We start from the raw sequence: 26,026 nt of genomic DNA, 5'->3' as shown, positions 1-26,026 counted from the left end.
TCTGAAAAACACACTTAATCCTGAAATGCACATGTCTGTTGCTACTAATGTGGTGGCAACACTTGTTGAAAAGCAGGTAATTTATTCTTCCCAGATGGTAATTTATGTGGAATGTAACGCTTGTAGCTCCATGAATTTCAGGGTAATTAAATCTCTTGCTCCAGTGCACAAAGAACTGATATATTTTGCTCTGTAAAGCCCAGCACCCTTGAGTAGCACCATTCTGTAGGCAAGGATCTGTTTCTCTGCAGCATCAGGTTGAAAGTGTCACACGAAATGTCCTGGTGCAGCATGCCAAGCTGCCTCTCATGTGTTGACAGCATGAAATCACCGTGCAAGCTGGCTTTTGTGGCCAGGATGTCCCTCCTTTAAACCTCTCCTCGGTTTTCCTCTTACGTGGAAAAGCTTTTCTGCCCCTGCTGGGATCTGCGCTCTCAGTTCTTGCTGTTCACCTCCCCTGAGCTGCTGACAGTTCAATTCTCTGCTTGCCTCACATCCTGCAGTGCTGCTTTTGTTCCACACTGCTCCTCTCATGGCATCTCCCTCCCTATCTCCAGGAGCCAGGCTCCAGCCTCCCCCCACTGAAATCTCCCTTTTTCAAACACGCTCTGCTGATAAATTTCCTTCATCTGCTCCCTCAGATAGAAGAGTCCTCCAGGCCACTCAAGGTATTGTGAATTCCCTGTTTAGTTGCAGGCTCCCCGTGCCAGAGCATGCCTGGGTTTGTCTCTGATACCCAGCTGAGCACACACTTGGCACTTGGCAAAACAAATTAAGAAGAGGCTGGAATGAAAAAAGACTGTCTGGGGCTCCAGAGGATTTTGGAATCCAGGGCTCTCCGAGGCAGTCAAGGTGCATTAGCAAAGCTGTCTGGCCCGTGCCTCTGCTTGGCTCATGCCTGTGCTAATTTTGCACTCCTCTGAAGACCAAACAGCTCATTTCTTTTAGAAAATAAATAAACCTCAGCCAGGGAGAGTCAGAACATGCTCAGTGCTCAAGGGCAGAGATAAAAAGGGTGGGGATAACCTGCAAGGTGAGGTGTGCACTGCAGAATTCCCTCTGCCCACCAGCATCAAACATTCCCTTCCCTTGGGAGTTCTCAGCCATTGACAACTTGGGAATTTTGGTTGTTTCATTGTTTGGTCGTCTCCCTCTTTTCTACACCAGAAAAATCAATGTCAAAGTGTGATTATTTGGTTGTCTTCACAAGACTGGATTATTTTAGTAGCAAAATCCTGCAGTGGAAAGGTTCTGTGCTCTTCCTGTGCAGCTGCTCTTGGGAGGAAGATGGAACTGCACTTAGCTGCCCATCAAGAAAGCCCAGATCAAAGTCCCTTTGCTTCCTTTTGGTAAAAATGTATTTTTAAGCTAGTTTTGCTTAGTTCCCTGTGACTAATCCTATTTTTAATGGCAACAGGATGGATGTCCATGTGAATCTCCAAGTAACAGATCTCCAAATTTGGCATATCTTTTGGAAATCTGACAAACAGCAATAAATAAAAACCTTAAAAGTCATGGTAAAATGCTTAAAGTCCTTATGGCCAGTTAATAGCCCAGTGATTCAAAATGTGAGAAATAACTGATCTGTGTATTCAGTCGTGTGTCATTTAATAACTTAATGCCTTGATGATGTATTTTTTCCCTGCCAGCATGCAGAAATAAGTATGAATATGGCTGTGCAGAGTAAAATTTGAGTCCTAACACGCCGTCCAAGGAAGAGAGATGTGTTCTGGTTTCCTTGCAGGCTCTGAGGTGGTTGTTTGCAGCTGCCATTCTGCAGCCTCGAGGGCTTCCCAAATGGAGTCATTTCCCCTCTGTAGCACCCAGCAGCTCACACAGTAATGCTTGCTGCTGTGTGCAGCTCTGAGGCAAAGCTCCCAGGAGGTTGTGGCTGTTCTGAGCTCTGCAGAGCCTCCCCTGGCTCTGTGTTGGCTCCTTTTGTCTGAGCTCTGCCCAGGTAGCTCTTCCCACAGGTACCAGGGTTACCTGAGCCACAGACTGTGCCTGACTCATCTGCTCAGCTCTCAGATGCTGAAGGTAGCCTGACATCTTCTGTATAGACAAAGGAAGAGGTCAGAAATTACAGATTCACTTTTTTTTTCTTTTTTGCTGTATGTCTCAAGCAATTTGTTCCATCTTTTTTTTTTTTTTTTTTTTTTGTGATATATTAAGATGAGTTTTCAAATGAAGGAAGTGGGACAATGGTTTGGGTTTGCTTTTCCTTCTGGCTTATGCCTCATTCTGGGTGATTTTAATTGTGCTTTGTTCATTCCTTCTGCAAGTTTTGGGGAACCTTTTGAGTTTTTTGCCCTGAGTTTGTGCTGCTTTAGGGTGGGCAGGCCCTGGCACAGGTGCCCAGAGCAGCTGTGGCTGCCCCTGGATCCCTGGCAGTGCCCAAGGTCAGGCTGGATGGGGCTTGGAGCAGCCTGGGACAGTGGAAGGTCCCTGCCCATGGCAGGGGTGGGACAAGGTGGACTTTAAGGTCCCCTCTACCCAAACCATCCCGGGATTGTGTGGTTCCAGCTGGTGCTGTGGGTAATTCCTTCTTCGTGGGGGTAATTCCTTTTTATCCTCATTTTGGATAGAAAAAGAAGTCATGGCCATGCTGAGAGTGAGAGCTGGAGATGAGAAAACCAGTGTGAGGAAAGCTGCCCTGCAGGTATGTTGGGGTTTGCATCCTTCCCTGCTCTCAGCGATTACCCAAAATTGTTAAATAATTAATTAGGCCGCAGCTTTGCTGCAAACTCTGTCACTTTGCCCACTTGTAGCTTCCTGCTCTCCCTGCAGAGTGCCTTAAAGGCATTTAAGATCTTGTTTACTAGCTCCTGATAAGTAAATAATGCAGGCATAATGATGGAAATTTCTCTAGTACCCTTGCTGGCATTCTGTTATTCCGTCATTTGCAAGGAGAGGCTCTTGTCAAATGTCAATAGGCATTTCAATTAAGAGACTTCCTCCTAAACTGAAGCATATTAGCTGCTTAGTTTGTTTTGACCTTGTTAGCAAAGGGATTAGGTTATATCCAGCCTCTTTTTGAGCTCTGTGCTGCTCATTTCTTTAATGAAGTCATTAGCTTTTAAAGACAGAAGCTTCAATGGAAATTTCCTTGTTTTAAAAAAGAGGTGTCTGCTGCTGACTGCCTTCCTCTGTTAGTCCTCTTCACCCCAGCTCTTCCCCCTCAATTCACACACTGATTTGAGCTTCCCAGTTAGGGCTTTGCAATTCATGTTTTAATGCTTTCTGATTACGAATAAAAATAAATCCCCCTTCCTTATTACGAAGTAAGAGCTGTGGCTCATACAAGAGGCACGTTACTTTCAAGGGGAAATTGTGACAGTCTCCCTCTCCAGCTGCTGTTCCAGAGCAGCAATGACTGGAATGATGTTTTCTGATTCATTTCCATCTCTGGTTGTGCCCAGCACTCATGAATCGTTAATGTGCCGCTTCACTCTGGGTGTGATAAATCTCTGGGTGTGATAAATCTCTGGCTGGCGTTGGCAGGGGGTCAATTGTATTTTTGCTTTGTCACCCAGTGCCCTGGCATTAACCTAGTGGTGGGTCAACACCCTAAGTGAGGTCCAAAATGAGAGGGGATCTGGGGACAAAGAAGGAAGTTCATGGCAACTGTATTCTTCTGAAAGAGGAACTTAGATCCTAAATAGGGCAGTGGGGGTCTAGGTAGGATCAGTTGGGTCCCAGTTACCCTCCTTACAATTGTTCTAAATATCAAGGCAAGGGCATTGAGATGCCTGTTATGTTCAGTAATTCTGTCTAGTTAAGGTGCTCCTACCATAATTAATGAAAAGATTTTGAAGGCTGCAAAGCAGCAGAGAGGAACAAGGGCTATTTTGACCACCTGGTTTTAAGCTGCCCTCAAGAGAGTTCCACAAGTAGAACACGTGTAGCTTGTGATGATCAGGAAAAATGGCAACACCAGAAATTAACTCAAACCCTTTTCATTGAGTGCTGCTCCAAATCCAACCAATGCAGATGGAAATATAGATGGGAACCTCTCGGGGCCTGGGTGTCGGGATGACCCCAAGAGTGTAAAAGTCCTCATTTCCCAACCCACACAGCCAAAGGAGTCTGAATGTGTAGGATCAGCTTCTTAAGGCTGTTTATTTTCCCTTATCTAGAACATTCTTTCTCTGCCCTGCTGAGCTCTGTCCAGCAGCTCGGCCATGCCATTCTGTCTGCCCTCAGGGTGGTGTTTGCATTTTATAACAAAAACTACCTGTGCTATGTTGACAAGAACATGCCAATATCTCTAATTTATGTTGGACAGTGTGTCTGTACCTTAAACCAACAGAAAAGTGTCACCAGCACAGCAAGACATGGAGGGCAAGGAGAAGAAGAAGATCAGGACGTGCCCAAACCCCTCCATCTTGTCCCCCTGAACTACATTCTAAAAAGGCCCAGAATTCTACTTTCATCCTGTGTTAGTTCAACTACCACACTACTCAAACCCTTGTGGCTTGTAATTCCTCATCCAGAGTTGGCAGTTCTTTCCACAGGCTAAAATGGAAGCCACAGCTGGTTTTGACTTTGTGCCAGGGTCTGGGGACAGCCAGGGCAGCCAGAGGGATGTGCAGGAACCCTGCATGGGAGCTTTGAAATGCAACTGAGTGCTGCTGTTTGCCTGGCAGGTGTTTGTGAGCATCCTGAAGCAGGGGGTGCTGCCCTGCACGGCCGAGGACCTGGGCGTGCTGCGGGAGCGCTGCCGGGACCCCGCGGTGTCGGTGCGGAAGCAGGCGCTGCACTCCATCACCGACCTGCTCCTGGTGAGCACGGGCTGGGGCTGAGGGCAGGTAAATGGGTTAATAAATGCTCATTTTATACAATGGGTTAATCAACACCCATTTTATAAAACGAGCATTTATTATCCAGGTACACCCAGGGCAGCCAGAGCCTCCCAGAGGCTACACCCAGGGTGGACGGTGGTCACGAGTTTTTCACACAATTATCAGTTTGGTTCATTTTCACATTCTGCAATTACGCCTTCAGCTAATGAAGTATTCCCTCAGTTTGCTTCCCCCCCAATTCACTTTTGTTTTTACTTTTTGGGACCTGAAACAGTAAGGTATCATTGAGTTAGACCCCTGGAGGGATTTTTTTGCCTGAATAAAACAGGCGAACAGTAGCTGACATTATATGGAGTTTAGAGTTATACCCTAAAGCAGTACAGCATTTTAGCTTTTCTATTTTTCAAATCCTAAGGCATCTAGGGGAATGGGAATTCTGCCACACCCAGGAGGGAGGAGGGCAGGAGGGACCTCACCAGTCAGCTGTTCACCCTGGGAGTTGCATTTTAGGCTGCTCTAATTCTTTTCATTACCTTTTGACTCGGAAGTCATGACTCACTCTGATACCTACTTGTGATTTATGCAGAGTGCTTCCAACTCTTGGAAACACTGATTTTTCTGGCTGTTGATTTATGTGTCATGAAGAAAATGTTTATGTTGCTGGCCTTCTCAAGTTAAAAAAAACCCTGAATCACTTTTAGATGTAATGTGTGGATGATAGCAATGCTATATTTTTCTTTCTTTTCTATTTATTCACAAAGGGTTTGTAACTCAGGCTTGGAGCACAGGGTTTATATTAAGCAAAGCTCTTTTTTTTTTAGTGCTAAATCATCTGCTGTACAGCCTTATTGCAAACCTGTTATAATTCTTTATAGAGTCTCAAAACAAAGTGTTGCAGTACTTTAGCAGAAACACCAGGTATTTATCATAGAGATGATTAAAGACCTTGTGATGCTGAGTTTCACTGTCCCACCTGCTGGGCTTGATTAAAATTCAAATTTCAAAGTTTGTAGCTGAACCTGGAGGCCTTTGCTGGTCTTATCCATGCATTTGGGATCCCCTAATGATTTAAAAATGTGTTTCTCTCAGTCTCAGCACAGCAATGTCCTGGTGCAGAAGGCCTGGTTGAACGGAGTGGTGCCTGTGGTGATGGATGCAGAAAGCTCTGTCCAAGAAAAGGCTTTGGATTGCCTTGATCAGCTCCTGCTGCAGCACATAAAACCTTACCATAAATCCAGGAGTGATGATGGGAGGCAGGAGCTGGCGTGGGATCTGCTCTCCCTGTTGTCTTCAGAAAACCAGGAGCTGAGGTAAGTGCGTTTTTCCCTCTCCTGCCTATGTTAACATTCGGGGATAAAACCTAGAGAGGTTTTTTATATTTTTTTTTTTAGTCCCATTAGAATACACAACTTTTCCTTTACAGAAGGAAATTACCTATTGACTGAGGGCTAAGATAAGAGTCTGAGTTTGTGACTATGAGGTACCACAGCTCACACACACACTGTTAAAATGCACGCGCTGTCTGCTGAGCGAGGACAAGAAACCAAATTTTTCTCAGGGAGCTCTTTGAAGCTGCTTAAATTCCCTGCTTGAAAGCCTCAGTATCATTCTGGGGATGGAAACTACCACGTTGAGGTGCTTGTGTTGCCCTGCCAGCTCCCAGGACAGGGCTGTTGAGCATGGACAAGGAGAATCCCTCTTTGTTTTGTGTCAGGTGTTTCCACCTGCTGCTCCTGTTACCTGTGTCCTCTCCCTGGACTGAAATGCTCTTTGTTACATCCCATGCTGGATGCACTGATAGCACATGAATATTTAAGTCAAATGGAGGTGTTCCTCTGACAGAAGTGAGAGAGGATATATAAAGCAAGAACATCACCTAGTATTAATTCTTATGTACAATATGTTACTTGTCTTGTGACAAATCGAATTATCCTGCCTGCCGCAGAACGCCGTGGGAAGGAGAGGGAGAAATGGGATGACACACAGCATGACAAGGACACAACATTGATTAAAGACAGCTGTATGTTTATTAGTCAACAGGGCATAATAGCTCAGAAATAGCAGATGAGGCACTGGTGGTGCTGCCGTGCCAGTGTGGGGAGCTGTCACCGCTCTAATTCGGGCCCTTTTGTAACAGGGTTTGCACATTCCTGGCACCTTCTTCCTCCTGACCCTGCAGGACCTTGCAGCTTGAGAAATCTCACAGCTCTACCACTGTGCAGTAGATAATTCGGGTTGTGCAGAAAAATGAGCAGGCTGTGAGGCCTGACGTGACTCTGCTGTCCCTTTATCCCTGGGAGTCCTCAAGGCCAGGCTGGATGGGGCTCTGAGCACCCCAGTCTGGTGGAAGGTGCCCTTCTCCATGGCAGGGGGTGGATTGAGATGATCTTCAAGGTCCCTTCCAATTTAGGCCGTTCTGTTGATGCCTTGTGCAGGCTGGCCTAGAACAGAGCTGGGCAGAGCTAAAGAATAAAGCAGGGATTTATTAAAAGCATCTCCTCCATGGATCCACCTTGGGCAGCACCAGAGCACAGCCAGAGCTGCACCCAGGATGAACCAAAATGGTCCCAAAATGAGCCCAAGATGAACCCAAATGGGCACAAAATGAACCAAAATGGTCCCAAAATGAACCCAAGGTGAACCAAAATGATCCCAAAATGAACCCAAGGTGAACCAAAATGGTCCCAAGATGAACCCAAATGGGCACAAAATGAACCAAAATGGTCCCAAAATGAACCCAAGATGAACCAAAATGGTCCCAAAATGCACGAGCGCTCCCGGGGGCTCTCCCTGGGATCAGTTCTGCTCCATTGGCACCTTGGAGTTCATTGTCCCATTCCAGCTTTAGCCCAGGCAGTCCCACCCTGCTTGTTTTTCTCTCTCCAGCCCACGGTGTTTGTGCTCCTGGGCTGAGATTTGGATCATTTGTCCTTGGTGCCCAGCTGGAGCAGGAATTGTTTTGTCTCCCTGCTCTGTGCAGAGAGCTCAGCATCCCCTAATATGAAGCCCAGACCCTCACACTGAAGCAGCACAGAATGTGAAAAATAGAAAATCTAAACCTGAGGCATGGTTATGACTCTGGATATTAAATAACTGCTGGAAAGTCTTGGTTACAAATTGCTGAAATTACAGTTTCCTGATGTGTCATGGGACCAGTTGAACCTTCTGTCTTACTGCCCCAGATCACAACAGCCGTGTAGAGATCTCAGGTCTGCAGTGAAAATATGTGTAAATGTGGAAATTTTCAGTGTGAATTGGGGCAATGCCAGGCAATAGCAGCTTTGTTGTGTTGGATTTTCCTGGATTTTACTGTTTTCTTTATTCCTCCCTAAACTTTCCTTTCCTCCCTGCAGCCGTTACCTGAGCAAAGCCTTCCACATGTGGTCCAAGCAGAACAAGTTCACCTCCACTTTTATCAATAATGTCATGTCTCACGTGGAGACAGAGCATTCCAGGGCAGCTTGGATGCTGCTTGCCAAGGTGGCAGGTTCTTCCCCCAAGCTGGATTATTCCAAGATCATTGACTCCTGGGACAGTGTCAGCAGGTCAGTGTGTGCTTTGGGCTCCATTCTGCCAGGGAGCCCTCAGTGCCCTTCCACTTTTTAAATCCCAGTTTTTTCTTCAAACTGTCACTTCTGCAGCTGGAAATCCAGCAAAGACCTCTAGATCTGTGCAGTAACCAGCTCTTTCCTCAAGCTCTCTGAGTTTTCATTGCCTTTGACAGGTCTGTCCTTAATAATGCATGTCCCAGGTGAGAGGATTGCTCAGCTGTGGTTTGGTGCAGTGGCTCAGAGTTCTCTGTTGCTTTTGCAGGCAGCAGAACTCGAGCAGTGGCACCGTGGGACACATCCTGTGTGTCATGGGGCATGTGGCCAAGCACCTCCCCAAGAGCAGCTGCCAGGGACTGAAGGGTGAGTGGCCCTGGCCACCTGCAGAGCTTTTGTGCCTCCACAAATGTGGGAATCAGAGGTATTGATGATCCAGAGATTGTAGAAAGTCTCTGTCTGTCAGCCCCACTGCCAAAGCAGAAGCCATAATTGGTCTGTGCTGGTTTCAAGGTTGTTTATTCTGTTTATCTCTAACATGTTCTGCTGCCCTGCCGCAGCTCTGTCCTGCAGGGCAGCGTGTGGGGCTTTGCCCTCAGTGGGATGGTACAAACATTAAATACCACAAACTACCTGTGCTGGATTTACAATAACGTGCCAATATCTGTCACCTACGTTGGACAGTGTGTCCCCAGCCTGAACCAACAGAAAAATGCCAACACCACAGTGAAACATGGAGGGCATGAAGAAGGAGAAAAAGGACAAGGCACACCCAATTTCCTCCATCTTGTCCCCTTTGGACCCCTAATCTAGAATCCTAAAATTTTACTTTTGCACCCGTGCCACATTTAAATATTACTTATATCAAACACTCAGAGCTGGTAATTGATCCTGTAAGATTGAAAACTCTTTTCCATGGGCAGAGATCACAGCCAGTGTCTCTGGGGGCTCTGTCCAGGGGGGTTCCTGACCCCTGCCAGGGTCCCAGACCTGCCAGGGCAGCCAGAGGGATGCCCTGGATTCCCACACACAAACACTTGAAAAGCTTAGAAAATGCTGATTTTTATGTGTGGTGTCATCCCCAGAGAACATCCACAGCTGGCTGAAGGAGTCTCGGTGTCCCCTGGAGGTGATCAGCCCAGCTGTGGAGACCCTGCAGAAGCTCTGCCAGGCCTCTGCAGCTGCACCAGAGGAGGCACAGGTGGGACTTAAAATACACCTTTTAAAATATCCTGTTCCCCACTCAGGGGGTGTCTGCTGCTGTCTGCAGGCTGTGGGATGATGAGTTCTAAAAAAGGGGCTCTGACTCCAGCAACTGAGCCTGCTCTGCTCAGCTCTGCCTCTTTGCTGCACTTGAGCTGGAGAACATCCTGGGGCTAAGCCTGGGCTTGTGAGAAATCTTCTGCCTTCAAATGTATTCCCCCACACAGCTCTGAAATACCTGCATTTGCCTTCTGTCCAAGTTTACAGAATTCCTAAAGGAAATTTCCTGAAGGAAACCTGTTGCTGTGCTTGGTCCAGTTTGAAGCCACAGATTTATGCTGTAATCTCTGACTGTTCTCCATCAGAGCTGCTGGAAATACCCATATTTCCTAGACCTCTTCCTGGAGACCAAGCAGAGAGTTAATAACTTGCTCATAACTTTTATTCTGCCTCCGTTTGTTTTATGCCATGGCTTTGTTCTGCTCCCATAGTGGGAAGTTAAGCCATATTTTGTTGGTAAAATAAAAATCTCAGCCTGGACACAATTGCAAAGAAGCTAAAATTGATGCAGGTCTCTGTCCCTAATGATTTCTCTTCGTGTCTGTTTTATGTTTCTCTTTCAGTATAGATGGCAGCTCTTTTATAATAAGCATCCCAATCAAGTTTAGTAAATAATGGGCTAAACTGAACCCTCTGTGCCTCAGAAGCCAGGGTGGGGTGATGGTTTGTGGGTTTTTAAACCAACAGTCAGAAAATCTTCCCCTGTAAGGTACAGCCACAAAGCGTTGGCTTAAAATGAAATGAAGATGTTCTTGGTAATTGGTCACTTCATCAAATCTAAAAGTTACCATTTATATATGTATTTGGATATTAAAATTACCACTTTTAGATGGTGGAAAAGCAGAAATGATGCTTTATATTCACCACAGCGCAGTAGATAATCAGCTTTTCCTGTGCTTCCCCTCCATTCTTTGGAATTCATGTCATGTTTTCTTTGTTAATGGGGTTGCTTTCTTCAAGCAACATCTAAAAATTCCCACAGACACCTCCAATGTGTTGGGTGCACATGAAACAGTCGCCTAAATCTTTTTGTTTAAGTCTGTGTGATTTCTATAATGAAGTAAACTCGGGCCTGTGGATCATTAAAAGCCAAATTTTCCAAGGTGTTTTGACACTTGCACTTATCCTTTGATGTGCAGGGAGAATTTTAAAGCTCTGAGGCACTGTCAGATTGATTTTAATGGGATCCAGATTATTAAAAGCACATACAGACTTTGATATTCGGGATTCATGTGTGGACAGATATTACAGCTACCTTTTGTTTAATTAATAAAGTGTTGAATTAATTTTGTTTAATTACGGAACAGGAGCTGCTCAACCAGGTGTGCGGAGATTTGGTATCCACCTGTGAGAGCTACATCTCCAACATAGTTCTCAAAGAGGATGGAGCAGGGCAGCTGCAGGAAGATCTCTTGGTAAGTTTGGGGATTATTATTTCAAACAATCCCCTTCAAGGATTATTTAAAGGGTGGAGGTGTGCTTGGAGCTTGGTGTTCCTCAAAATCCATGCCAAGAGGTGGGATCACAGGAATGTGCATGGCCTGTGTGTGTGATGAATTCTTGTATTTAAGAGTTTTACACACCAGCAGTTGCTTTAAGGATACGGCACCCCATGTATTTTTAATAGATGACGTGGTTTTTTCTCCTTGTTTTTCCACTCAAACTTCTCAGATGAGCTGTTGGGGAGAGTGGTCTGTAAAGTGCATGGAATGCTTTGAGGAGTATTTCAGTCTCATTAGATGAAGGGGGGGGTGTTGGAACATATTAAACACACCCACCCAGCGTTTCTGTTCCAAAGCCTCCCCTTCTGTTCTCCAGCCACTGCCTTGGAAGGACTGAGGGAATTTGGAGTTGTTTTTGAAGAAGAACTGACTCCTGCTGGTTTGATTTGCAGCTCACCCTCTGCCTTCTCTCTGCAGGTGAGACACCTCTTCCTGCTGGGCGAGGCTGCCCAGCTGTGCCCAGCCAGGGTGGACAAGCGCGTCTTCCTGCTGGTTCAGTCCATCCTGGCCTCCTCTGGCAGCAAGGACCAAGGTGAGCCACTCTCCTTCTGCCTTTAGCTTTGCATTTGCAGGCACCACCGTGTGCCAGGCCCTGATTCCATCCCTGCCCTGCTCTTTTCCAGTGTCTGCTTGCACAGACAGCGAGGAGATGTCCAGCTCCCAGCCCCTGTCCCAGTTCAGGGGCTCAGCCATGCCTCCCGTGGTCAGGGCTCACGCACTCATCACTTTAGGTAAGTGCCATCATCCTGCCCTAAAAATGGGCCTTCGTGGGTCTCAGCCTTTCTGGTGAGGTTCTGCCCAGAATCCTGGAGAAAAGGAGGCTCAGGGGGGACCTGGACACTCTGCAGCTCCCTGGCAGGAGGGAGGAACCAGGGAACAGGGACAGGAAAAGAGGAAACAGCCTCCAGCTGTGCCAGGAGAGGGTCAGGTTGGACATGAGGAAGAATTTCTCCATGGAAGGGGCTGCTCAGGGAGGTTTGGAGTCCCCATCCCTGGAGGTGTCCAAGATGTGGCACTTGGAGCTCTGGGCTGGGTGACAGAGTAGGGATCAATCGCAGGTTGGACTCAGTGATCCCAGAGGTCTTTTCCAACCTAAATAATTCCATGTAAAGTTCTGACAGTTGTGACAGAGAGCCCCAGTGCTCTCTTGGCATTAGCCCAGCTCGGAGCTTTTAGCAATTCAAATATCCATGGAAACAAGTTGGCCAAACCATCAGAACCCTGCCAGCTCTGCTTCTCCAGGTGGTTAATGCATTAATAGTGATCAATAATTATCACTGTCCCCCAGAGCTGTGCTGTGCTTGTACTCAGAGTTGGGTGCTGAAGGATCATCTCACTTTCCAAGAAGCTCTAGAGAGGGTGAAGAAAACCTGGTGCTGTTGATGTAGCTTAGAGCAGGATGACTGCACTCAAATACTTGTTCTCCTCCATGTGAGGGAAACGCTGCTTTCAGAGAAGTCTGGCCAGCTGCATTCCCATGATTCTGAGGAATACCAAGTGAAAGTTCTGAGTTTTAATATTTCCTTTGTTAGGAACAAGTTTCTTTTGCAGATAGGCAGAATTATTCTTCCCTTAATTGCTTTGGAAAGATTTAATACTTTTGTGCAGAGCTTGGGAGCAGGGAGAAGTGATGTTAGAACTATTGCAGGCTATTTTATTTTAGGTTGGTTCAGTGATGCTCTCAGAGGTGGGTGTCTCCCTGCTATGCCTATGACAGCTGGGGCTGTTCTTTTTAGCTGCTTTGAATAATACCCTGTACACAGAAATAGTTTGCTGTGAAGGAGGGAATTTGGCATAGAGACCCACTCTAAAGGTCTAAGGGGAGTTTGGAAGAACTTGAAGTACCATCTCCCTGAGAGATCGTGCAGATTGCTCATCAAGTTCCAGCATGAGTTTCTTGTTTATTCCCTTGTTTACTTCCTGATGCCTTCCCTGGCTCATTTTGGAGGCAGCGAGCTGGGCTGGGAAGGAGAATTTATCCCAGCTCTGCTACTCTGGTGATGCCTTGGAGTGGCTGCCTAGAAGAGAGGCTGCACAGAGTTAAGAGAATAAAATGGGTATTTATTAGAGGCCTTCCGTAGATACAGCTTGGGCAAGGTTAGAGGCTACACCCAAAATGGATGATGCTCATGAGTTTTTCAGACAGATGAGTTTGGTCTATTTGAATATCAAGGTTAATCCTCCAATGACAGCTTCAGGTAACAAAGTAATTCATAGTTTGCTTCCCTCCAGTCCACTTCTCTATACTTTTTGAGGCCTGAAGCTGTTGGAGGTCCTAGAGGAATTGTTTTGTCTGACCAAAAGAGGAAGAGTTCCCCACACTTTACACGGCGCTTAGAGCCGTGCCCTAATGCAGCGCAGGCTTTGAAAGCACCAAAAAACCAAAAATTGCAGGCATCACAACAGGTGTCATTCTTTAGGAGCCAAAAAACCCTAAAATTGCAGGCTTCACAATGGGTGTCATCACTTAAAGAACCAAAAAACTTAAAGTTGCTGGCATCTCAATGGGCGTCTTTCCTTAGAGAACCAAAATAAACCTAAAGTTGCAGGAATCGCAGCTGGCGTCATTATCACAACGGGCATGATTCCTTAGGGAACCAAAAAACCTAAAATTGCTGGCATCACAACGGGTGTCATTCCTTAGGGAACCAAAAAACCTAAAATTGCAGGCATCACAATGGGTGTCATTCCTTAGGGAACCAAAACACCTAAAGTTGCAGACATGACCATGGGCGTCAATATCACAAAGGGTGGCATTCCTTAGGGAACCAAAAACCTACAATTGCAGGCATCACAATGGGCGTCATCCCTTAGGGAACCAAAACACCTAAAATTGCATGTATCACAGCAGGTGTCATTCCTTAGGGAGCCAAAAAACCTAAAATTGCAGCCATTACTACGGATGTCATTCCTTAGGGAACCAAAAAACCTAAAATTGCAGACATGACAATGGACATCAATGTCACAACGGGTGGCATTCCTTAGGGAACCGAAACACCTAAAATTGCATCATCCCCTAGGGAAGCTGTGCCTGCAGCACGAGGAGCTGGCCAAGAAATGCATCGCGGCGCTGGCGCGGGAGCTGGAGGAGTCGCCGGACGTGGCCGTGCGCAGCAACGCGGCGCTGGTGCTGTGCGACCTCTGCGTGCGCTACACCTCGCTGGGGGACAGATACATCCCCAACATCTCGCTCTGCCTGCGGGACCCCCACCCCTTCGTCCGCAGGCAGACCCTGATCCTGCTCACCAACCTCCTGCAGGTGATGTTCATCTGCAGTTTAATGATGGTTTTGTTCATTTTTTTAACAGTGGTTAAGTTTTTCTTTTATAGTACTATTGTAAATGTGTGTGAACCCAGTGGGAAGAAATTATGATGTCTGACTCGATTCAGAAGGCTGAATTATTTCTTTATTATAACTATGCTAAAATACATTAATATACTATATAAAAGGAGGATACTCAAACTCCATACTACTTTCTCTGACTCTACTCTCCCACAACTCATGACCCTCTCTGAGAGCCCAGCCCCAGGTGGGTTGGATAGGCCACCAGACTCAAACAATCCTCACCAGAATCCAACCAAGCATCACCCCAGTTAAACAATTCTCCAAACACATTCCACATGTGGAAAACAAGGAGCAGAAATAGAAATTGTTTTCTCTTTAATTTCTCTCTGTGCACATCTATGAAAAATCCTGAGAGGGAGAGAAATGTGCTTGCCACATTGTACTTTTAAAGTTAAAGCTTTAGGTAAGTGCCATTATCCTGCCCTAAAAGTGGGCCTTTGTGGATCTCAGCTTTTCTGGTGAAGTTCTGCCCAGAATCCTGCAGGAAAGATGCTCAGGGGGGGACCTTGTCACTCTGCAGCTCCCTGCCAGGAGCTTTTTTAAAAACTTTTTTATAAGTTTTCTATGCCTTCTGATGACATATTTCTACTAGGGTTCTCACGCACTGTTTATGTAAATAATGAATGTTTTGCATTCTTCTTTGTAGGAGGAGAGAATTGATAGGCTGTTAGTTTGACCAGTGTGGTTGGAGAGGTGGTAATTTCATCCTCCAATCCACTGTCACTTTTAGAACTTTAATTTTATTTCTAACTTCACAATATATTGCTTTTTTTCTCTTTTGAACTTGAAAAAAAAACCTTAACTTTTAAAAATCAAGACAACAGCGTTTAGTGACTGGCTTTCCTGCAGTTGAATCAACAGCACCTCGGTGGGATAATGAGGCTATTTTTAGTCTGTTGTTGCCCCTTTTCTCATCCTGGTTTATTTGAGCTCCCTCCAGTTCCACTCCTCTGTCAGTGGCTGTAACCAGCACTGCTGTCACTGTTGTGTTAGGGATGGGTGAATGAGGGACACACAGACTCTAGGTCTCTTCAGAAAGCTAACCTGAGTTTATTACAAATCCATGACTATTAAAAATTAGAAATTCACTACTCTTAAAAATTCAACACGCTGTTCTGATGCAGTCATTAAATGATTGGTAATTTAATCAACACCTCTCACACCATGGGTTAATTAAGACGACCTTTTGGTGAACATCTTATGAGAAGACAACTGTTCAAAACACCAGCTGCAAGATTGTTTTCTTTCTTTCTCTTAGCTTTCTCAAAAGTCCCAAGAATAATTATTGGGAAAGTCTATCTGGCTTCTCTCTCTGGCCAGGCTGTCAATATCCCCACACCACAACACCTTTTTTTATTGCTGTCTCTGCTGATTGTTCTGAAGGTGTGAATGTTGAGAGGCTTGAGATGTTTACTCTCCTAGTTCACACGAGGGCAGGTTTGGAGTGCATTTGGCTCTGAAAACAGTGTTAAAGAGCACACCTGCCATGGGGTGGGAAAGCAGATTTTTCATTTTTCTACTTTATTCTTCATACCTGGGGTAAACCTTGATGTGCTACTGTGGCATGCAAATACTTGGGGTTGTTTTGGGGTTTATTTTATGTGCCCCTGGCTGAGGCTTTACAGCTTCTTTGTTTACCTGACTACAGTTTGGAGGTTCACACCAAGTGTTCCTGGCTCAGGTTGTTAATTTCTAATTTTCACAGGAGGAGTTTGTGAAATGGAAGGACTGTCTCTTCTTTCGGTTCGTCAGTGTCTTGGTGGATCCAAACCCAGATATTGCTAGGTAAAAATCTCTGCTGTGCAATGGTGGAGGAGCTGAAGGTCAGAGATGTCTCAAAACCTGTCTCAGTCTTGGCACCTTCACATTGTGAAGAGAAATTCCAGTGATAAAGCAGATTATCCCTCTAACCTCTGCACTTCCTTTAGGGTCTGCAGTGGTGGTAAAGAGCTGATGAGCCTCTTTCCAGGTCATTTGAAAGTTCTAAAGAGTATCCTTGGCTGTCCTCAAAACGTTCAGCTCTGCTCTATTTAGAACTCAGTTAATCAGAAAAAAAGGATTTTTTTGAGACAGACCCTTGTGAAATCTTCCTCATGGTTTTCTGACAGGCTCTGTCTCAAGTGCTGGGTTTAAGAACTAGGATTAAATATTTTGTTGCAGTTTCCTTTTTCTTATATTGCATGCCTTGTCTTTTCAGCCCTCTGCCACATCTTGTAATTGTCAGAGGAATGAACCTGTCAAATGATGTGTCAGAGGAATTATGCACTCTGGTTTTAAGTGCATGTTTATGAAGTTTTTGGAGGTTTCAAGGTCTCCAGTTGCTCTGTTATGTTAGAAATGAGTGGGGCAGGTTTCTCTCAGGTGAGGAGGTCATGTAGAAATTAGTGTTACAGAGGAGGATTGGACACCTTGCTGCTCATTTCTGCCTGGAACAGGCAATCTGAGATGGATATTTCCAGAACAATCAACCTTTTGTCAATCACCATTTACATTTCCTTTTCTCTTCAGTGTCTTTTTAACATCTAAAAATGTCTTTCCAGTAGATGGTGGCATTGCAGCATTGTGTTCCTCCCATTTCTTTGGGAGCCTTTTCCTTTTGCATCTGCATTTAGAGACTGCATCCAGATAAAACCACGTTCTTCAAGCCTGGGGTTGCCTTGCAGCTCTTGCAGGACCTTTGGTGATTAACTTGTTGCTGAGTGCTGTCTCTCAGCCACAGTGGAACTCAGGTTATTTAAATAATTAAAATGCTGTGCCTGGATTCAAGTTCAGATTTATTTCTGACTCAGTTTGCTTTAATGGCCATAAAAATGAGTAGTGCTGTGGATGCTGGAAAAGTCTGTCCCTCTGAGAGCAGGGTGGAAGTCAGTGAGCTGGGCAAGAATTAAATGTGGTATTGAGGGAGACTTGGCAGAGGAAAACCATCCTGCTGCCTTGAGAGCCCTACACAGCTTCAGGGATGGCTTTTGGAAATTATCCAGTGATAATTTCTTTCTTCTCCTCCTCTCCAGGTTTGCAGAGTTCTGCCTGGTGCATCTCTTGCTGAAGAGGAACCCCGTGATGTTCTCCCAGCACTTCATCGAGTGCATCTTCCATTTCAACAGCTACGAGAAACACCAGAAGTACAACAGGTTCCCCCAGAGCCTGCGGTCAGTTGAGCACATTCCTGGCTAATTTTTGCTAAATTATGGGCTGTCTGGCCATGCAGCTCTCTGTGACAGCGCAGCATTTGTGGCACTTGATAATTATCCATGCAACAGAGTGAAAAAAGCCAGGGCAAGCAATGCTGGGTTGTGTCCGGCCTTCCCTGTGACACTGCTGTAATTTGTAGGGCTGTGTGCTGTCCTAGCAGGTTTATGGGCCTTAAAAGTGACCTGCAAATATCCCTGGCTGATTTAAGGGCTCATTATTCCTGGGAGCTGGCATAATGTGATTTGGGCCTCTGTAAAATGTTGCGCTCTGCCACAGGGCGAAGCAGCTCTTCTCTCTGAAGGGGAAGGATAACAAGGAGAAGAGGATGAGGATCTACACCTTCCTGCTGGACCATTTCTCGGATGAGCAGAGGTTCAGCATCACCACCAAGATCAGCCACAACATCCTAGGTAAGGCTTTAAAAATGCCTTCATAATCTGCCAAACAAAAAAACTGGTGGCTGTATAAAAGCTCGTGATCCAGCTGTTTTATCTTCCTGGCTTGCCCATCACTGCTGCTTCTGGAAAAACAAATTATTTCTTGCCTGTGTCTTCCAGCTTGCTTTGTGGATGAGGTGCTTCCTTTGGACCTGGAAGGCAGCGAGCTGCTCTCAGATACATTTGCAGTCCTCAGCTGCAAAGAAATCAAGCTCTCAAGTATGAGGTCCAAACCTGAGGAGGACATTCAGGCTGACGAAGATGAGATGGCCATGGCCAATGCTGTCATGCAGGTGGCCCAGAAGAAGCTCATCTCGCAGGTGAGGGGCACTTGCTGTGCCGTGGGAAGAGGGCTGGGCACCTCTGTGTCTTGTAAAAGCACAATATGAAGGCAGAATTTGTGAGGGATGCTTGTTCTGGAGGTGGAGGGATCAGAAGTGCATTTCCCAGGAGCCAGGGGAGCTGTGCTGAGATGGATTTGTTCCCCACCCCTCTCCTTGGTGAGGCATTTAAGCGGAACAATCATTTTCCTGCACCTCTGGGCAATTTGCCTTCACTGTAAGATCTGAGTGACTTAGTGATGCATCTGAAAAGGCTCCACTTAGGTTAAAAGCCTCTGTGCATGTGTGTGGTGTAAGAGCAGCCTTAATTACAGTGATTCCCTGGCTGTGGAGGGATAACTCCTCTCGTGGAGCCGCAGAGTGGCTTCTCCTTCACTGCCTCGCATAACTGTTCATGCCTTGTTCACTAAAAGGTTCAAAAGAAGAATTTCATTGAAAACATCATCCCAATAATCACATCACTCAAGTCCTTGATGGAGCAGAAGAGGATCCCAGCTCTTAAGGACCTGATGAACTACCTGCGGGTAAGGGGAAGCGTTTTCTTGCTGCTCGTGATGTTTTGATCCTCTCTGGAGTTAATGTGCTGGGTGTGCAACCACTGCCACAGCCAAGAGCCTTCTTAGCAGGGAAGAATTCAGAAGATAGGATGTTGTGACACTGCCACAGTGTTAAACAACGTGGGAGGTGGAGGGATTGCAGATAAGGCTCTCAGTGTGGAACGTGGGCAGGAAGAGAGCTCAAACGCTGGGAAGCTTTTCCACGTTCTGAAGAACAAATTAGAGTTAAAACTCTCCAGTCTGTTAAAAACACCTCTGCTCCACCAACTGGTGTTTCCTTTTGCTCCCAAGCAGCTGTGATCTGAATGGGGATGTGAATCAGTAGCTGGGGGAGATTTCTGAAAGGGTCCAAACATTCCTTGTTGCTGCAGGAAATGATGCAAGATTACCGAAATGAAATCAAAGAGTTCTTTGCTGTGGACAAGCAGCTGGCAGCCGAGCTGGAGTATGACATGAAGAAATATGAAGAGCAGCTGGCCAGGGAGAAGGAGTCAGACCAAGAGCAGCTCTCAGCAGCCCACAGAGAGGTGGATATTGCCATTAACTCTGTACATGCCTGCTCTGCTCAAATCTGTGTGCTCACAATGCCCAGGCCCTGCCTGGGGACGCTGTCCCAGCACTTGGAGCAGGATGGGCATGAGGGGTTTTCCTCCCTTTTTATACTTCCTGAGAGAAGCTTTGCTTTCAGAGCCATTTAATAGCCTTAGAACATCAACAAACAAAGCCAAGAGGAGCAGCAAGTGATTAATGGGAAGGAATTCAATTCAAAGGAAAAACCAAAGTCTAATTTGGCACTGTCTGGGCTTAACTGTTGTATTCTCTCAGTTCCCAGAATGATAAACTGGTAACATAGAAAAGAGTTCATTTTGTCTGACTTCAGGTGTTTACAAAGTGGAAAATCAAACCCGTCCCAGTCATGCAGATACTCTTTTAAATTAAGTGTAGAGAAATAAATATGTGCCTGAGTCAATTGTCCTGAGCAGTTTTAGATCTCTGCCTTAAGATGAGATGACTTCTAGCCTGGAAGTTCATTTCTCTGCAGACCCAGAAGAGCACTTACATACAGACCTCTAAACTAGGACATTTGTGTTCCTGCTCACTTCTTGGTAACATTTTGGCCAATAAATTGTTTCCTCCAGCACCCTTTCCATCCATCACACAAAGGGCAGTTCAGGAACACTCAGGTCCAAGCACCTTGCAGGGTTTTCTACTCTTGTATCCTCTGGCAGATGTGACTTTTTCTCCTGTTTTCCACAGCGATCTTCATCTCTGGAGCGAGCTGCAACTCCTGGTGGCCAGAGTAACAAAACTGCTCAGCCTTCTGTGGGTGGGAGGCCATCCACACCGGGCTCCATCCCTCCCCCTGGCCCCTCTGGGTTGGCCACGCCTCGTGCTGATGCTCTGAAGCAGCCACAAGTGGGTCGTAGGTATGGGCTCCTCTTTGTTACCTGGTATTTTACATTTATTAGATATTTGTATTTATTTATAATTTATATTTTTATATTTTATATATTATTTTATATTCTATATTCCTTATTTTTATTATAGTATGTATTTTTAATGTATACTTTATATTTTATATTAATTTATATATTATTTATAGTTTATATTTAAAATTTATTTCTATTATTTTTTTATTTTTAGTATGTATCTATATTTTATATTTTAATATTTTTATTAGAGTTTATATGTTTTATATTTTATCCTTTTAATCTTTTATATTATCTTTATTCATTTTATTTTTATTATTTTTTTATTTTGTTTTTATATTATTTTTATATTAGAGTTTATATATTATTTTCTATTTTAAATTTATTTCTATTACTTTTATCATTCATTTTAAAATTTATATTTTATACTTCTATATTTTTATATTAGAGTTTATATATTGTTTTCTAATTTTATTTATTTATATTTTATACTTATTTTTTAGAATTTGTGTATTTTCTATTTTAAATTTATTTCTATTATTTTTATCATTCATTTTAAAATTTATATGTTATCTTCTATATTTTTTATATTAGAGTTTATATATTTTCTAATTTTATTTGTTTATACTTTATACTTATTTTTTAGACTTTGTGTATTTTATATTTTAAATTTCTTTGTTATTTTTATATTTATTTACATATTTATATTTATTTATGTTGCTTTGCTGATCCTTTATAGAGTGGCTTGAAAGTCATGGGTGTTACAGCATAATCTCATTATTTGCTGTTTAAGATGATGAGGGGGGGGACAGATTTCCCTCATGCATCTCATGAGAGTTTCAGAGGGAAATCCCAGCTTCTGTTTTCCCAGCAAGAAAACGCTTCCCCTTACCTACAGGCAGCTCATCATGTCCTTGAGAGCTGAGATCTTCTTTTGCTCCCTCAAGGGCTTGAGTGATGTGATTTTGGGATGATGCTTTTGATGAAATTCTTCTTTTTGCGCCGTTTGTGGCCCTAGGGCAGCATCCCTGAGCACGCTGGCCATCCTGAACTCGGCCAGGAAGGCGCTGGAGCAGAGGAGCAAGCAGCGCAGCAGCAGCCTGGGGAGCAGCCTGGCAGCTTCCTCGGAGGCAGCGGGCACAGCTGGCAGCCAGCAAGGTGGGAACGGCCCTGCCCTGCTCTGCCCGGCCCCAGGCGGAGTCTGGAGTGTGCTTTCCAATCTCCCTTACTGCCTGGAGTGTGTTTTCAAATCTCACTTGCATCACTGGACTGCATTTTCAAATCTCACTTACATCACTAAACTGCATTTTCAAATCTCACATCACTGGACTGCATTTTCAAATCTCCCTTACTGCCTGGAATGTGTTTTCAAATCTCACTCACATCACTGGGACTGCATTTTCAAATCTCACATCACTGGACTGCATTTTCAAATCTCACATCACTGGACTGCATTTTCAAATCTCACATCACTGGACTGCATTTTCAAATCTCTCTTACTGTCTGGACTGCATTTTCAAATCTCTCTTACTGCCTGGACTGCATTTTCAAATCTCATTTACATCACTGGACTGCATTTTCAAATCTCACTTACTGCCTCCTTGTTTGCAGGGTTCTTGCAAAGCCTGAACCAGCAGTGCACTGGAGAAAAGGTGGTGGGGAGAGCAATCAGCACCCCGGAGGGTGAGTAGGAACTGATGGATTGTTTGTTTATCTCAGTGCTTGTAGGAAAGAAGAGCCCTCCTGAAAGCAAGGGTGTCTCTGTGTGCACCTCACAGGGTCAGTGCAGGAGGGAATTTATTTTGGGATGCTGAGATAACAGGGCCCTTTCTTCCTTCCTTGCCTCTGGGGTGCTGAAGAGGAAGGTGTTTGTGGTTCCTTAGCAGCCTGCCCTGCCCAGAGGTGCAAGGCTGAGCTCTTCCCTGGCTCTGGAAGCAGCTGAGCAGTGTCAGGCTGCCCTGCACAGCCCTGCTGCACAGGGACATCCTCGAGGTCGGGTCATCCCTGCTCCAAGTGGCCCAAACAGGGTTTGGAGTGAGCTGCAGCTGCTCCTGGAGCAGGCACAGGGCTGTGACAGCTGCAGGAGGGCACAGGATCTGCTCAGAGGGATTAACAACCTGCACAGTCGCTGTGGGTGTGTGCTCCACACTCGGGAAGAGATGGAGAAGGAATGGTGTGGTTTGGTTACTCCAGTGCACAAACTGAGTCTTTGCTCGTGCCCGCTGCAGCTGAACCCTGAAGGAGCAGGTTCTGCTGGAATGCTCTCTGACAGCCCTGCAAGCACGAGAGCCAGTAGAGCTACAGCCAAATGGAGCTGAGTTCCAGCAGATCCCCTTCCTTTCCATCCGTTTGCTGCTTTAGATCATCTCTGTTGTGCTGTGAGGTGCAGAGATTTGAGAGAGAGCTCCAGGTGTGAGTGTGTGGCAGCTCAGCTCTCCGTAGGTTTGGGAAGGGGCTGGAATCCCCAGGGAGCTGTGGGACTGCCCCTCTCAGCCCTGCCCTGCTCACACACTGCAAACCCCTGACAGCCCTGAGCAGCCACTGGAAATCTGATCCTGCCCTTCCCTGTGTGTTGTGCTGCACTTGTTGCCTCAGTGTTTCCCTTTGCCTGAGCAACAAGCAAAAAAAAAAAGTGGGTTTTCATGCAAGAAGTGTTTTTAGAGAGCAGGATTCTTTGAGTGCTGTGGTCTCCTGGAAGCTTGCACGGCTGTTGCTCTTGAAGCACCATATGGTGAAAAAGGAGGGAAAATGTTAATGTGCAGTGGTAGTGGAGCTGAATTCCTGCTTTGCTTCGAGGCAGCATGTGTCCTTCAGCAGGGAGACAAACTGTACAGAGCAGGAGCATCACTTCAGTCAGCGTGTGTTGAGCCATCTGTATGGTGGCACAGGCTGATAGACAACCAGAATAAAACATTTTATTCCTCTGGTGTATCATTCTGAGACTATTGGAGATGCAGTTCTTTGTAAACAGGTTTGTACTTGAGAAGTTGGGAGCAGCTGTCCCCTCTTGCTGCCTTGCTCAGCTGTTCTGGCTGTGTTCTCTCTTCCCTTCTGTCTCTGGGGCTCCTCAGCTCCTGCTTGGTGCTTTGGGAACAGCCTCAGTGGATCTGGCTGAGGGGGGATTGTGCATAAACACCACACTGCATGGGAAGCCCTACTTGCCCATTTTCCCCTCCTTTTTTTCCCCCTTTTTTTTCCCCCATTTCTTTTCTATTTAATCTTTACCATATCTTTACCATTTCTTTCCTTTCCTTCCCCATAAATGTTTCCTTATAAAGGTAATTTCTTCACAGAGTCACTGGCACAGGTGAGTCCTGAGAGATGCAGGGCAGAGCTAAGGCAGATGGATCAAGTTTGATTTCTGCTCTAAGCTTCAGTGATTCCCTTCCAGGACAGGGCAGGAGTTAAAGAGCAAACCCAGTTCAGCTGTGAAGAGAAGTCCTTTTAGCTGATTTTCCAACTCCTGCCCTATAAAGCACTTCCTACCTTAATTCCTTGTGAAAGGTTCTGGGAAACATGAGCATAAAACAGAGCGTTGAGTTAAGTAAAATCTGAATATTGTGACATCTCTCCTGAGATAAATGACAGGAAAGAGACAGCTGACAACCAGGGCCTATTCAGGCAAGCTAAATTCTACCTAGCTCCCCTGTCAAGTGATTCCTCTCGTCTGGCTGCAGGCAGCTCCTCACAGAGAGGCTCTTCAGGGCCTTTGGCAGCTTTCAGGGGCACCAGATTCTGCCTTGAGCAAGCAGAGAGCAGCTGGGGTGGAGGGGAGGATGGAGCTGGGATGGAGGGATGGATGGATGGATGGAGCTGGGGTGGAGGGAGGGATGGAGCTGGGATGGATGGAGGGATGGAGCTGGGAGAGATGGCAGAGCGTCAGAGGAAGGGGTGGCTCTGCCTGCCAGGCAGGACAAGGGGCACAGGGCCAAGGTCCCACACGGATTTTCTCCAGCCAGGGAGGCTGTGAGGCTGGAATTTGGAGCTGATGTGCCCATCAGACTCAGCACAGGGGTTCATGGCTGGATAGGAGACCCTGAGGTCTGGGATAAAGAGATAGATACGTGTGTTTGCAATTAACTGGATTTACTTACTCTGTGACACTTGCAGCGTGCCTTGCCCTCTGGCTGTGTCACAGGCTGCTAATGTGACTTTTTTTTTATTTCCAGAGACCATTAATGACTTGACTTTTGGTGCTGGGGTCAGTTGCATCAGCCTGACGCACACACCCGCTTCAGCTGCAGGCAAGTGGTCTTTGGGATTCTTATTTGAGGGGAGGGGAAAATAAAACCAACCCAAGCAATGACCAAATCGTTTTCGTAAAATACGAAAATATATGTATTGTTTGCAGTGAAGGAAGATGTTGAGGACAGGTCAAAGGGTCTCATCTGTTTGACATCGCCGGAGAAACTGTGAGTTCAGCAGGGGGCTGGGGCAGGAACAGAGATGGAGAGAGGGGCTGGGGCAGGCACAGAGATGGAGAGAGGGGCTGGGGCAGGCACAGAGATGGAGAGAGAGGGGCTGGGGCAGCACAGAGATGGAGAGAGGGGCTGGGGCAGGCACAGAGATGGAGAGAGGGGCTGGGGCAGGCACAGAGAGAGAGAGAGGGGCTGGGGCAGGCACAGAGGGGCTGGGGCAGGCACAGAGATGGAGAGAGAGGGGCTGGGGCAGGCACAGAGATGGAGAGAGGGGCTGGGGCAGGCACAGAGATGGAGAGAGAGGGGCTGGGGCAGGCACAGAATGAGAGAGAGGGGCTGGGGCAGGCACAGAGAGAGAGAGAGGCTGGGGCAGGCACTGCAGGCACACAGAGGGGCTGGGGCAGGCACTGCAGGCACACAGAGGGGCTGGGGCAGGCACTGCAGGCAGAAAGGCTGGCCAAGGGCTTGGAAATGCAAATTCTGCTTCCTCCCTGCAGCCCATGCCGGCCTCAGGAGTGGAAGGTGGAATCCCCAGCCAGGAGGAGCAGCCAGCGAGCGCCCCTGCGACGGTCCCAGCGCAAAACCCCTCTGAGAGCAGAGAGCTGAGCCTGCCCTGGAGTGCTGCACAGAGCCACCAGGCTGCCTGGAACTACCCCTCCCCTCTGGAATCAGAAATGGGTGTGATGCACATCCTGCCTGCTCTGTTCCCAGCTGTCCTGGCACTGGGCAGGGGCTGCATTAGCACATGGAGGGGTTGTAGGTGCTGCTCCTCACAGAGCTCACTGGAGGGCTCAGAGCTGCAGTGCCAAAGTTGGGTGGCTTTTCCCTTTCAGGATGTGTAATTTGTCCATTTGGAAAAGTAAGGGCGTAATGTCGCCACAAGCTCGGCAATAAATGCATTTATCGCAGCTTGCAGGGCAGTGAGTGGCTGGGGTTACTCACCCAATCCCTCACTGTCCCTCTTGGTTATAATAATAGAGTTGCTTTAATTTGAAAAAAGGTTGAACAGCTTGTCACTGCCACACCCCTAAATCTGGTAATTGCACGCTACATCACCTCTTATTTGTTGTGCAAACTCCTGTGTGTATGAACAGCCTTAATGTTCTTTTTATATGGAATATTTCCACTCTTGAACTATGTTATTTCCAACTATTAGCATTTGATGAAAATAAATGGTTGCAGAATTAATTCCA

General features: G+C 46.1%; 1 protein-coding gene across 2 annotated transcripts in view; it reads left to right on the top strand.

Moving 5' to 3' along the window:
• The window catches only part of NCAPD3 (non-SMC condensin II complex subunit D3), a 34,099-nt gene extending 8,073 nt beyond the window's left edge, over positions 1 to 26,026 (top strand). For both annotated transcript variants that reach the window (XM_030290771.4, XM_030290770.4), the window contains exons 14-35: positions 2,586 to 2,659; positions 4,647 to 4,781; positions 5,892 to 6,112; positions 8,156 to 8,347; positions 8,616 to 8,713; positions 9,433 to 9,548; positions 10,918 to 11,025; positions 11,530 to 11,644; positions 11,736 to 11,843; positions 14,133 to 14,371; positions 16,164 to 16,243; positions 17,470 to 17,607; positions 17,927 to 18,060; positions 18,208 to 18,407; positions 18,842 to 18,952; positions 19,357 to 19,512; positions 20,243 to 20,412; positions 21,434 to 21,573; positions 22,027 to 22,098; positions 24,585 to 24,659; positions 24,767 to 24,827; positions 25,331 to 26,026. In XM_030290771.4, the coding sequence (XP_030146631.4) occupies positions 2,586 to 2,659; positions 4,647 to 4,781; positions 5,892 to 6,112; positions 8,156 to 8,347; positions 8,616 to 8,713; positions 9,433 to 9,548; positions 10,918 to 11,025; positions 11,530 to 11,644; positions 11,736 to 11,843; positions 14,133 to 14,371; positions 16,164 to 16,243; positions 17,470 to 17,607; positions 17,927 to 18,060; positions 18,208 to 18,407; positions 18,842 to 18,952; positions 19,357 to 19,512; positions 20,243 to 20,412; positions 21,434 to 21,573; positions 22,027 to 22,098; positions 24,585 to 24,659; positions 24,767 to 24,827; positions 25,331 to 25,439 (2,852 nt within the window). In that variant the 3' untranslated portion in view covers positions 25,440 to 26,026. The remainder of the gene's footprint in view (positions 1 to 2,585; positions 2,660 to 4,646; positions 4,782 to 5,891; positions 6,113 to 8,155; positions 8,348 to 8,615; positions 8,714 to 9,432; positions 9,549 to 10,917; positions 11,026 to 11,529; positions 11,645 to 11,735; positions 11,844 to 14,132; positions 14,372 to 16,163; positions 16,244 to 17,469; positions 17,608 to 17,926; positions 18,061 to 18,207; positions 18,408 to 18,841; positions 18,953 to 19,356; positions 19,513 to 20,242; positions 20,413 to 21,433; positions 21,574 to 22,026; positions 22,099 to 24,584; positions 24,660 to 24,766; positions 24,828 to 25,330) is intronic.

Source organism: Taeniopygia guttata, chromosome 24 (assembly GCF_048771995.1).
Source record: "Taeniopygia guttata chromosome 24, bTaeGut7.mat, whole genome shotgun sequence".
NCBI classification, from domain to species: Eukaryota; Metazoa; Chordata; class Aves; order Passeriformes; family Estrildidae; genus Taeniopygia; species Taeniopygia guttata.
Note: the sequence above shows the minus strand (reverse complement) of the source record. Positions and strands in the feature narration are given on the sequence as shown.